At 41.8% G+C, this 14,392-nt stretch overlaps 1 protein-coding gene across 15 annotated transcripts in view; it reads right to left on the reverse strand.

The window, feature by feature from the left end:
• ncor1 (nuclear receptor corepressor 1) overlaps positions 1-14,392 on the reverse strand; it is a 406,208-nt gene that overhangs the window by 218,018 nt on the left and 173,798 nt on the right. For 14 of the 15 annotated variants that reach the window (XM_072590142.1, XM_072590152.1, XM_072590155.1 and 11 more), the window contains one exon: positions 12,273-12,374. In XM_072590142.1, coding sequence (XP_072446243.1) covers positions 12,273-12,374 — 102 coding nt within the window. Of the gene's footprint in view, positions 1-6,306; positions 6,426-12,272; positions 12,375-14,392 lie in introns of those variants that run through there. The other variant, XM_072590154.1, reaches the window with a different exon arrangement.

Below are 14,392 nucleotides of genomic sequence, written 5' to 3' on the forward strand. Positions count from 1 at the left end.
CTCAGATACTCACCCCCCCCACCCCGCCCAACTCTCTCCTCTCCTTCCCCCCCCATATACACATGCACACAAATAAATTTGTGGGGTGAATTTGTACTTTGCAGAATTACATTTTATTTTGTTCGCGATCGGTCAAAAGAATCACTAGGAGTATGGTCGGTTTAAAGCAAGGTTACCAGTATAATAAAATATGGCAGCCTGGCACAGATTTGTCCAGCAACACTGAGAAATGGCGCCATTCCATTCAAAAATTACACATTATTTATATATTTTTTAAAATAGATAGTACAGCCTTAATTACAAGAAAAGAACCAATCACATATAATAAGGTGACATGATTTACAGCAGGTTAATCCAATGATATTCCCGGGAAAGAGTTCTTAATTTACGTAGAGTACCATCCTATGCAATCAGTTCAAGGTTAGTTCGAATACCAAATCACTGTCTTATGATTCATATTATGAAAAATCCATCATTCTCTCTTATCTCTAAAGAGAGCATCAATTCAGGTTCACACAGTCAAATCATTACTTGCAGCCATTTGTTGTGTAATTTTAAATTGAAAAGCCATTTTGTGGTTAATAAAAATCTACAGATACTTGTTGCTTCTGACAACAGCCTAAATTCAAATTTTAGATCATCAGTTTTGGTCTCCATTCTTATGGACATATTTGTCTCAGACTGTGTGCAAAACTACTCCAATTTCCTGAATAAAGCCTCTGTCCTAAACGAGACAGTAATTAGATTGGATCTATATTCTCTGGAATTTACAAGTTTAAGAGACAATCCAATGATGTCTAGAGTGTTTGACAAGATTAATGCTGCAAGGCACTCTGTTGAGAATTGGTACACTAGTTTCAGAGGTATGATTCGGTGAGTATGACCATGTCACATCCCTGGCAGACCCAGTAGGTCCATTCAGCTCCTGACATCACGTTTGCATTGGACTGAATATGGTATCATCAATGAGCCCTAGCAAAACCGAAATCAATGGGTATGACTTCTACACTGGTTCAAGTCATACCTGGCACATAGGAAGATGGGTAAAAACTAGGACTGCAGATGCTGGAAACCAGATTCTAGATTAGAGTGGTGCTGGAAAAACACAGCAGTTCAGGCAGCATCCGAGGAGGAAAATTGACATGAGTCCCTCCTCTCATTTATCTCCCCACTCTGCAGGCACTCTGCCTCTATTCCTGATGAAGGGCTTTTGCCCGAAACGTCAATTTTCCTGCTCCTCGGATGCTGCCTGAACTGCTGTGCTTTTCCAGCACCACTACATAGGAAGATGGCTCTGCTTGTTGGAGGTCAGTCATCTCATCTCCAGGAGTTCATCAAGGTAATGCACTATGATCAACCATCTTCAGCTGCTTCATCAATGACTTCCCCTCCATCATAACATGGGGACGTTTGCTGATTATTGAATAATATTCATCACCATTCGCAACTCCTCACATACTGAAGCAGTCCATGTTCAAATGCAACAAGATCTGGACAATATCCAGGCTTGGATTAGAGAGTGGCAAGTAACATTTGTGCAACCCAAATGCCAGGCAATTACCATCTCCAACAAGACTCAATCTACCAACTGCCCCATGATATTATGTGGTGTTACCATCATTGAATTCTCCACTCTCGACATCCTGGAGGTTATAACTGACCAGAAACTCAATTGGACTCGCCACATAAACACAGTGGCTAAAAGAGGTGGTCAGAGAATAGGAATACTTCAGTAAGTAATTCACGTCCAGACTCCCCAAAGGCTCTCCTCCATCCAAAAGGCACAAGTCAGAAGCGTGATGGAATTCTTCCCACTCGCCTGGATGGGTGCAGCTCCAATAACACTTCAAAAGCTTGACACCAAGATAAAGCAGTTCACTTGACTGGCATCACATCCATACCCTTCACAGCAGAATACACCATCTATAAGTTGCACTGCAGGAATTCACCTAAGCACCTTGCAAACCTATGTTCACTTCCACCTAGATGGACAAGGGCAGCAAATACATGAGAACACTGAGGAAGTAAGGACTGCAGATGCTGGAGATCAGAGTCGAAGAACGTGGTGCTGGAAAAGCACAGCTGGTCAGGCAGCACTGAGGATTAGGAGAGTCGACGTTTTGAGCATAAGCTCTTCATCAGGAATACCACCACCTGCAAGTTCTCCTCCAAGCCACGCACCATCCAGGCTTGGAAAAATGTCATAATCCTGGAATTCCCTCCTTCCATGCATTGTGAGTTAAGTTACAGCACATGGATTGCAGCAATTCAAGAGGCAGCACACCAGCACTTCTCAAGGACTAAGAACAGCCAGCTAGCAACACCTATGCAAATAAAGAGAAACAAAAGGGCAACACCATACTTTTAAGCTTGGATTCCTAGTGCTTAATTTTCCAAGAATGAGCTCATTCCTGATGAAGAGCTTATGCTCGAAACATCGAATCTCCTGCTCCTCAGATGCTGCCTGACCGGCTGTGCTTTTCCAGCACCACATTTATTTACTCAAATTACTTATATACCTGTATGCTAACGTTCAATGATTCTAGCATTCAGACAGCCATATCTCTTTGCATCTCAAGAGCTCTGCAAACATCTCCCCATCCAGGTAATTTAAAAACAAATTCATTTGCCAAGATGGACAATTTCACATTTTCCGACATTGTACTCCACTTGTGAGATCTTTCTCATTCACATTACCTATCTATATCCTTTTCTTACGTCCCTTATGTCAACTTTACAACTCATTTTCCTACCTATCTTTGTGTCATCAGCAAATTTAACTACATACTTTTGGTCCCTACATCCAAATCATTTGGAAATAAATTGTAAAGAGTTGTGGGCATAACACCATCCTCTGTGGCACATCACTTTTTTTTTAAATTAGATTAGATTAATTACAGTGTGGAAACAGGCCCTTCAGCCCAACAAGTCCACACTGACCCACTGAAGCGCAACCCACACAGACCCATTCCCCTACATTTACCCCTTCACCTAACACTATGGGCAATTTAGCATAGCCAATTCACCTAACCTGCACATTTTTGGACTGTGGGAGGAAACCGGAGCACCCGGAGGAAATCCACGCAGACACAGGGAGAACGTGCAAACTCCACACAGTCAGTCATCTGAGGCGGGAATTGAACCCAGGTCTCTGGCGCTGTGAGGCAGCAGTGCTAACCACTGTGCCACCCCCACTTGCGACATCCTGTCACCCTGAGAAAGACCCATGTTTACCTGCACTCTGCTTCCCTCTTCTATCCATGCCAACATGTTAACACCCAACAGCATGGGCTTTTATCCTGTGCAATAATCTTTGATGTGGTACCTTATCAAATGTCTTCTGGAAAAGGGCTTCAGCAATTCACAGATGACAGCAAAATGAAAATGCCTCAGGGAAGAGTAAGGTTTGTGCAGTTGCAAGTTTTGTGTAATTGGCGAGAAATAGTTTAAGTGATCAGCTTATTGTAGTTAGGAAGCTACCAGTTTAAAGAAAAATCAAGCTGCATGGACATCCATACATTCCTGTTCACTTTTTCAGAACATCCGTCCAGAACAGCCTTTCTCCATCCCTCCTCCCTTAAACGGTAGGGTTAAATATGCCATCCTCCAATCTGCCAAGACTTTCGGAATGATAATCAATGCATTCACTATTTCCACAGCCACCTCCTTTAGTGCTGTGGGTTATAGATAATCAAGTCCTCAGAACTCATCAGCTTTCAAACTCATTAATTTCACCAGCGTATTTTAATTTCTTTACTAATACGTATAAGGATGGTAGACCCCCTCCTCTTAAAGGTCATTAGTGAATCAGATGGATTTTTCTTTTAAATGACAACTACTTACACGATCACCACAACCGGGTCTAGCTGTATATTCTGTAGTATTATTAATTGAATTTAAATTTCATCAGCTGCTATGGTGAGATATGAACTTGTAACCACAGAGTATTAATCTGCATCTCGAGATAACTCATCCAGTGATAGTACCATAATACAACTGCTTCTCCTTAGTGTAGAAAGCAACTGGTGTTCTATTAAACCTCAGTAATAATCACCAATGTTTTAAACAGCTTAATTATAAACAGGGTTCTGTTCTCCGACATCTGCAAATACACAATTTTCATAATTTTAACCGTTCAGTTCTTTTTCTGACTGTTACTTGGGCTTGTGAAAGGATGGACCTTTTGATAGAGGAAAGGAACTGCAAATACAGCTGAGTTTATCATTAAGGGTCAAAGACTCACACATGACCTAATTTATACATACGTAAGTAAAATCTCTGCAATATTCCTTTTGACAGGTACAGTGAATTTTAACTGGCACCTTAAGAACTGGTACTCTCAGTAAACCAGCAAAATTATATACAATTAGATTAGATCAGATTAGATTACTTACAGTGTGGAAACAGGCCCTTCGGCCCAACAAGTCCACACCGACCCGCCAAAGCGCAACCCACCCATTCCCCTACATTTACCCCTTTACCTAACACTACGGGCAATTTAGCATGGCCAATTCACCTGATCTACACATCTTTTGGACTATGGGAGGAAACCCACGCAGACACGGGGAGAACGTGCAAACTCCACACAGTCGCCTGAGTCGGGAATTGAACCCAGGTCTCTGGCGCTGAGAGGCAGCAGTGCTAACCACTGTGCCACCGTGCTGCCCACCAAATATTAGAAGTTCATGATATAATCCCAAGCTCCAAGTGGTTGAGAGTGTGAGTGAGAACAGCTCTCTGCTGTTAAATAATAAACTTTATTTAAGTCAAAGTTGCATTAAGTTATTTATGCTGTAAATGAAGTATAATGATGATGGTGTATACACCCTACATGATGTTTCTATTATTCAGTGTGCATTTGTACACTTTTGATCAACTGGAATATTAGATCAGCCAATACACTCCTATAGGTCCCATTGGTGCTGGTGAATAAAAAAAATTGCTGTAAACACATTTTTGGTAAGCAAGCAGATGAAAGCTTATACAGGGTAAATAGCAATATCGAACAATAATTTCAGTCACAATCTTGTTAAATGGTGGAGCTGTCTCAAGGGGCCAAATGCTGCTCTTAATTTATATGTTCATAACATAGGAACATTAATTTTTTTTTCAAATCCTGTGCTGGAAGTAAGCTTTTGGTAGCTTTACAAAGTGAAAGAAAAAAACAGCAATTAAAAGTGGTAGAAGACATACTGTTCTGAAAACGTCAACAGAAAATATGGCTGTACAGAGTTTGATTTGTTTCACAAAGGCAGCTTCCTGCCTGCAACAGGCTGATCCGACCGCACAGGTCACTAACATACTGGCTCTCTCCAATTACATAAAACTTGCAACTGTGCAAACTCTTCTCTTACCCATGAGGCATTCCCATTTTGCTGTCAGTTGTCAACTGCTAAATCCCAACAGCTGGCATCAAATATCAGAGCAGACACATGAAGCTAACATGCTTCAGCTGAAGGTATGAAGAGGGTTGTAAGACAGAACTTTGGAATATTAAAGTCCACCATGCATTCAAAAGTGTATAACTACAATCTGACCGTGATTTCCTGTGTTTTGGGAAGCTCTTTTACTCTGGTCATTTGCTCTCTCATTAGCTGATCATATTACCTTGCGAAGACAATATCCTACTTGCGGCACGTTTCAGAGAACACCTCTGGAACACCCGGTCCAACCAACCCAACCACCCCGTGGCTCAACACTTCAACTCCCACCCACCCCCCCTCCCACTCCACCAAGGACATGCAGGTCCTTGGACTCCTCCATCGCCAGACCATAGCAACATGACGGCTGGAGGAAGAGCGCCTCATCTTCCGCCTAGGAACCCTCCAACCACAAGGGATGAACTCAAATTTCTCCAGTTCCTCATTTCCCCTCCCCCCACCTTATCTTAGTCCCAAACCTCGAACTCAGCACCACCTTCCTAACCTGCAATCTTCTTCCTGACCTCTCCGCCCCCCACCCCCACTCCGGCCTATCACCCTCACCTTAACCTCCTTCCACCTATCGCATTTCCAACGCCCCTCCCCCAAGTCCCTCCTCCCTACCTTTTATCTTAGCCTGCTTGGCACACTCTCCTCATTCCTGAAGAAGAGCTCATGCCCGAAATGTCGATTCTCCTGCTCCTTGGATGCTGCCTGACCTGCTGTGCTTTTCCAGCAACACATTTTCAGCTAAGACAATATCCACTCTAGTTAAAAACAGCTTAAGGTTGAACTAATGCAATAACTCACTTGAAGCAGACAACCTTTCAGCACAGGGGTAATTTGAGCTGCCAGCACCCTAACAAAATCCAGTCCAGTAACGTACCTGAATCTTCATCTGCTAACAGAAAACTCTGCAGTGTCCACCCAACTCAGTAATTGGGTGCCAGGCTGATGCCTATCCTTTCCACACTACTGTAAGTTTCAGTCTCGAGAAAGGCAGCAGCGTCACTGAGCTCCTTAGACCAGCTGTCTGACCTATCATTGTACATATTCCAGGAAACTGTATCACCCCCGCAGCACAAGCTAGCCTGAGGAACATTTCTATCTTGCAAACACACTCTAATCTGCAGGGTCAGATAAGGTAATCCACAGAGTCCTGCATCATTGGTCCTTACAGCAACATATCAAGTAGATTGAGCGGATCACTGGACTATACCACTGCCATGACAGAACAGAGGGGGAGGAAATCACAGGCAGGCAAAATTCCAAATCTTGATCCTTTTGGGAAAACTGCCAACAGCACCACCTCCAGTACATTGGCCTGTCCATTCACATTATCTACACTGACATTAAACCGATTCTGACTCTGTTCTAGCATAATGTTCAAATCTTTCTCAGAAGTAATTGCTAAATGGGCCAAATGAAACCTTTTTTATAAACTCATCTGAATGTAATTTCACATCAGTTTGTAGCTTAAACCTCAAGCCATGCACTATAAATCACTCTGAAACTAGCCTAACACTTGCAGAGTTGGTTTAGTTCCCAAAATCCATCAAACTAAGAAATTAAAATACGCAACACAAAGACCATTGTATCTACATTAAATCACATTCTCTGATCTATGGAAACAATCCACAACCCAGTGGACAGTGCCTGTCCTGAACAATAAATTAACTATCACTTCAGTAGATTCTTTTACATTTTTCTTACTTTCCCTCTATCCTGATGGTATACAGTTCCAAAGATGTGCAACTGCCCACTTGGGGCCATTCTACATGCTTGTGTCACTAGGTTATTCATGAACCAAAACCACTATACTTCAGTCATATCGTCTCAACATTCTCACACATTTCCTAGCAGAAATCAACAACGCAAACAGCAGCAGGCGCCCTATTCATGATAATGCAATGCTCTGGCTGAAGACAGCACCCAGATCTCCCTCTCAGTTTAGTTCAGTCAGGTTTTCTGGTGGTTTTGTCTTTTTACCTGCCTTATCTGCATAACTGATTGGTTAGAAACAGGGTGAGGCATTCCCCACTAGCCGAAGAAGGGTCACTGAAACATGAACTCTGCACAGATGCTGCCAGACTTGCTGCGATTCTCCAGCAATTTCTGTTTTTGATGCTTCTTCCTGGCTGAGCAGTGCTGAATAATTTCATGCATACATCTTTATCACCTTCCAGCACAAAATCATGTTGGAACTCTTCGCGTATCAATACATATCTCCACACAGGATATGAGACTGTCAAATTTGTATCCATTGCCAGTGATCAAGCCACTTACACCATTGGTATGATCTTTTGATCTCTTTGCCCACAAATTCTGTGTCTGTGTTCTCTTGTCTCCCACATCCCCTGATGAAGGGGTTGTGCACCGAAAGCTTGTGGTTTCAAATAAACCTGTTGGATTATAACCCAGTGCCGGCTGACTTCTGACTTTGTCCACCACAGTCAAAAACCAGCAGCTCCATATCGTGACCAAGAGTAGGCATAAGAACAAATGAACAGTTGGACAGACAATGCGATTAGAACCATTTTCACACACAAAGGATATGGCAAATACTGAACAGATTTATTTTGATCAAATGGTCTGATGTGATTGCTAACTCCACCGACTTCAAAACTCAGAACATCAAAAATAAATCATCCGGTTTAATATCTCACAATAAAGATTTCTAATAGTTTTCATAGACAACCAGTTTAATGACAAGTACAGCATACAGAACAGCAGCATAACTGGCCTTTCAAAACTTTTCCTGCATTCAAGGAAATTATGGCTGACCTTTCCAATGGATCAGTTCCAAACATTGCTGAATTTCACTTATTTAATACTAAAAACATTTTATTTACTGAATGTCAGACTTCAAAACAAATCAAGAAAAAGTGAAGTTTTGACAAAAATTCATCTTCAGATTGTCTTATGGCATGGGCGGCACGGTGGCTCAGTGGCTAGCTTGGCTGCCTCACAGCACCAGAGTCCAAGGTTCGATTCCAGGCTCTGGCGACTGTCTGTGTGGAGTTTGTACATTCTCCCTGTGTCTGCGTGGGTTTCCGCCGGGTGCGCCGGTTTCCTCCCAGGGTCCTAAGATGTGCAAGTCAGGTGAATTGGTCATGCTAAATTGCCCAAATTGCACTAATCAGAGGGGAAATGGGTCTGGGTGGGTTACTCTTCGGAGGGTCGGTGTGGACTTGTTGGGCTGAAGGGCCTATTTCCACACTGTAGGGAATCTAATCTAATCTAAAATGAACTACAAAGGACTATCTCCAGTGAACACTGCCTTGTAAAGATGTCTATCGATCTAACTGTTCTGCAAAGTAGAATCTTGATCTTTTCACATGAATGAATTTACAATGGAATACTACAAGGATATTAGATAAGAAACCCCAGTGAACTCCAAAACAAACTCTTCTCAAGCATCATTACCAGACACTAATCCAACTGTTGCTTTCCAACATACTTCACATTCACATCCATTACAAACATCAACACAACCTCCAGCTGAGCTGCATTTTTCTCCCTCACTGCAACAAGGCTTTACCTGAGCCAAGCTGTCAGCACAGAAAGCAAATCAGTCTTTAAAAAAAAAGTTACAGGATCCAACTGCATTGGGTTCTTGACCCAGACTGATCTTGTTCCTCTTCAGTGTGTAATGTAGCCTCATATCCCTTTCACCAATCACAAGCAACAACATTGTGTGTAATGCTGCACAAAGCAAAAATTAGCTATTACAACATAAATAAGGATAATTGTGCATCATAAGAATCACTGATATTGTTTGACAATGCAACAATCATCAACTCTGCTGTCTTATATCCCCATAACTTTTGGTTACAATTTTGTCTTTTGTTGGAGTCGGCCTCTTATCACCTTTCTTATACAAAACTCAAAAAGTCTGCCCACCTTGAAAATGACCCCTGTATTCTTAGCCTGTTTCCTGTCTGTTAATCAATTCTAATCCATGGTAATACATTATCCTCACTCTAATCAAGTGCAGCAACATACTGTGGGACACCGAGTCCATGGTCTTCTTAAATCCAAATTGGCATACTGGGCATTCTGGTATAACACGACAGTTGCATTCCTGTGCAGCATCGCACTATAGTAAATCATGCTATGAAAAGTCACTATAGAAAACTGCTATACCCATTCAGTAGAAAGTTTTCATTATCCAAACAGCACCCATGATGTGTCAACTGCATTATAGCCAATTTGTGTTGACAAGAAGTGCATTATACCAAAACGACCTGTCGGCTTTTCAGCTTGTTGAGCTAAATTAAATTTGATAGATAGCAGATCCCACAATTTCCATTTTTTTTAGATTACTTACAGTGTGGAAACAGGCCCTTCGGCCCAACAAGTCCACACCAACCCAGACCCATTCCCCTACATCTACCCCTTCACCTACACTACAGGCAATTTAGCATGGCCAATTCCCCTAACCTGCATATCTTTGGACTGTGGGACGAAACCGGACACCCGGAGGAAACCCACAGAGACACGGGGAGAATGTGCAAACTCCACACAGACAGTCGCCTGAGGTGGGAAGTGAACCCGGATCTCTGGCGCTGTGAGGCAGCAGTGCTAACCACTGTGCCGCCCACACTGTGCCGCCCACACTGTGCCACCATGCCGCCCACATTGTCAGATTAACTGATCACTATTCAATAATATACAAACTGTGAATGCTGGAGATCTGATAACAAAACAGAAATTTCTGGAGAAACTCAGGTGTGGCAGTATCTGTGGGGAAAAAGGTAGAGTTAATGTCTTTGAGTCCAGTGACTTTTCATTTTCTCTTTCCCATGCTTTTTAAAAAAATCATGGCGTTACATTTGTTGCCAATCTACTGGCACTTTTCTTTAATCTTGGGAATTCTGGCAGATCAAACCCAAATCACTCACTATTTGCAGCTATCACTTTAAAAAAAACCCTAGGTGCAGGGTATTTGTCCATTATCAATTTCCTAAACCTCTCCAGTACATTCCAACACTGATTTTGATTTTATGTTCATCACTCTCATTAAACCTTTGGTTCCCCACAATTTCCAAAATCATCTTTCTCTTTTTACAAGGAGGCAAATATAAGAAATTTATCATTTCTGAAATTTTCTTAATTAATTTTCCAATTTCTCCTGTCACTGCCTCCAAGATTCCTGAAGAAGGGCTTATGCCCGAAACGTCGATTCTCCTGCTCCTCTGATGCTGCCTGGCCTGCTGCGCTTTTCCAGCACTACACTTTTCAACTCCAAAATATCAATGGCTATTTTCACTCACCTTTTCCTTTCTTTAATGCAAAGAACTATAACTTTTAAAAAAAACACCTCCAGGTTAGTCTTCTATCTTACTTCCTTTCCTATATTAATGTCTTGATCATTCTTTCCCCTTTTCAAAACCCTCACAAATCTTTATGGTGAGTACTCTTTAACAACATTAAACATCTTCCTTTAATCTATTGCTCCGAGCACTGCACTGCTGAAGCTAGCACAGGAACTTTTTTTATATTTGCTCATGGGATGTGAGCCTCGCAGGTTGGGTCAACCTTTACTGCTCATCCCTCATTAAGCAGGTGCAGTTAAGAGTCAACCAAATTGCGGTGGGATCTGGAGTCACACAAAGGTTAGACTGGAGCAGATTCCCTTACTTTTCATATCAATTTACTGCTTGCCAAGCTGGAACTCGCCAATTATTAGTTCAGTGACAATGCCATGGCACCACTTCCTCCAATTTCCGAAGTAGGAGACCTCCTTTTAATTGTTACTCATTGTTTAGCAAATATAAATACCACTCAGTGGACTATGACTTGTTAGCGAGCAACGTACAAGTCACTGCCAGCTTGTTCTACCTTAATAAGCTAGTGACAGAGACTCTGGCCAATATACATCTGGATATAGAAGAGATTTACCAGGATGCTGCCTGGATTAGAGGGCATGAACTATAAGGAGAAGCTATGAAAACTAGGGTTGTTTTCTCTGAAGGGGCAGAGGTTGAGGGAAGACTTCATAGAAGTTTATAAAATTATGAGATGCATAAATAGGGGTTGACAGTCTGAAACTTTTTCCCATAGTTCAAAGGTCTAATACTAGGTGAGAGGGGGAAAATTCAAAGGGGATGGGAGGGGCAAGTTTTTTTTAAACACAGTGGCAGGTATCTGAAATGTACTGCCAAAGGTAGTGGAGAAGGCAGATACGATAGGGGCATTTAAAGAGCTTTTAGCACATCAATATGCCACAAATGGAGGGATATGGATCAAGGACAGGTAGAAGGGATTAGTTTAATTTGTCATCATTTTCAGCATAACATCGTGGGCCAAAGAGCCCATTCCTGTCCTGTTCTTTGAGGAACACTGGTACAGACATAAGACATGCAGCCCGTCAAGCCTGCCCCACTATTCAATATGATCACGACTGATCGAATGCTTCAGCACCTTTTAACCACCCTATCCCTATAGCTCAACCATTTACCATCAAAAGATATCATCACTCACTTTTTACAAAGCCCACATATACAGCAACATTGTGACTAAGTTCTATAAGGGCAATGGGACTGATGCTGTAAATGCTTATTGACTGCAAGATAAAAGATGGCTTAAGATTTAGTCTAAGTTGTAAAGAATAAAAGCAATTAAAAAGTTTCAACTTATAACATCAACCCAACATGATGTGGTCAACTCTTTAAACAGCTACCTGTAACTCTGCTCTTCCTCATATTCACTGGGTGTCATGGTAACTCGGACATTCAAACTAACATTATGTTATAAAATGTTCCCAATCCACTGATCCAGTTGCAAAGGGTGTCTTTTGCCCAACTCATGCTCTCAGTCGTTTTATGTCATTATTCTAGCATTTCTTACCGTATTCCTTCCTCTGCGTCGGCCGTAGTTCCTCCTCACAAGATTCTTGTAGTTCTCATTTTTCTTTGTCAAATAATAATACAAAACGCAGTCTGCTACACACTGAAGAAAAAAAAACAAGGGCAAATTAGGAGAATACTACAATTTGGCCAAAGGTTTTGATTATTTTACGCACTGCTGCTTCACATTTGTAATCCTGGTGTACTTAAAATTATCTGCAAGACAGAGAGAGACTTTCACACAGTTTCTAGCATACTGTTTTCAAGAGATCCTCAGTTATAAACCAACAGAATGAGATCGAATCGCTCCATTCAAAAGATTATACAGAAACAATGTGCGAAATGTCCTCTCCCTGTGGTGCAAACATCAAGACGAAGCCTGACAAAACGTTACCTCACCAGATCACTCCAGTACACAAATAAGGGGAAATCTAGCTAGCATTTTCTTTGGATTGAACCAAATGGTGGAATTATAGATTGGTGCAGTGCAGGAGGAGACCACCATCTCTCTGCTGGTCTGTGAAAAACCTCTTCAATTGGACTCACTCCATTGTTCTTTCTCCACAGTTCTACAGCATCCCCTTTTAAGAATATCTGAGTGAACTTTTTACCCACTACCCAATCAGGTAGTGCATTCGAGGTCACATCCACATAACTCTCTCAGCCGATGCCTCTTTTATCCAATGACCTGCCACAAGCATTAAAACTCTATCAAGGGTAAAAGAAAATTTTCAGCAACAATTGGCTCAGTATCATAGAATCATACAGTACAGCGAGGCACTACAGTCGACTGAGTCTGTAGCGTCAAAAAACTAATCTAAATCTATACTAGTCCATTTTCCAGCACTAGGTCCATACCCTTGATGTTATGACAGTTCAAATGGTTGTCCACATACTTTTTAAAAGGCTGTGATGTTCCCTGCCTCAACTACCATCCCAGGCAATGCATTCACCACATTCTGTGAACAGGTGGGTCCGGGTGGATTACTAGTTGGAGGGTTGATGTGGACTTGTTGGGCCAGAGATCTGTTTCCATACTGTAGGAAATTTAATCTAAAATCTTCTGATCTCTTGAACTTTTGCATCTTGGTGCTTTGACTGAACAGGGTGATGATCTATCCCACATGGATCAATGATACAGACATGCCTAGGTCTTTGACTTGAACAATGACATAACTCAGGACATGCCAATGCTTTGATCTATGATGCTTCCATTTAGTTTGATATTTGTCCTTTCGCATAGATGAGGTGCTTGTGTTAAAATGAGCCTTGCTGAGTACACTATGTCCCCTTTGTCCCCTCCCCAACCAAATGATGCCTCTCTCTGGACATCAGGTCCATAATCAACCCTGACACTGAAGTCCCCCAGAAGGATGAACAGTTCTTCTTTTTGGGCAAGCAATAACGAATTCATCAAGGTCAGAACAGAATATTTTGCATCAAGGGTCAAGGCATAAATACCACTGACATTGACAATGTTAAGTACGGCTGAAGTGTCATGAGCCTTTAATTGTACAATTGTGGAGTTTAGGCAGTGCATTCAACATCTTACTCTGGATAGCAAAACCAGATATAAATGCTGTTATAGTCTTCCTTTTCCAGTAGAAGGTGTAATCCCTGCTTGTTCCTTCAGCTACCCTTCTCCACAAAGGTGGACCTCACTAAGCGTAGTGATGTCAATCTCAGTCTTGATAGCTTATGTGAAAGGTTGCAGTTCTTCTTTCTTGAAAGTCACTATTTAGGTTATTTTTGAGTGCTCTAACAGTCTAAGTTGCAAAATTTAAGGTTTCTTTTCACAGGATCACAAAAATGTTATGAAGGAGGAGACTGCCATTCTGCCCATTGTGCTTGCACTGGCTCATTAAGTGAGGATCATTACCTATTGTCAATCTGCTACTTGTTCACCCAAAGTCTTGCACATTATTTTTTTCCAAATACTCATCCAATGGCCTCTAGAAAGACTCAAGTGAACCTGTTTCCACAACACGTCCAGGGAGTGCATTCATAACATTACCATAGAGTGGAAAAGCTTCAGATCACTTTTGCACAACATTTTAAATGTATGCCCTCTTGATCTTTTAATGAGCAGAAACAATTTCTCCCTATGTACTCTATGCAGCC

The sequence above is a fragment of the Chiloscyllium punctatum genome, chromosome 19 (genome assembly GCF_047496795.1).
Source record: "Chiloscyllium punctatum isolate Juve2018m chromosome 19, sChiPun1.3, whole genome shotgun sequence".
Lineage (NCBI taxonomy): Eukaryota > Metazoa > Chordata > Chondrichthyes > Orectolobiformes > Hemiscylliidae > Chiloscyllium > Chiloscyllium punctatum.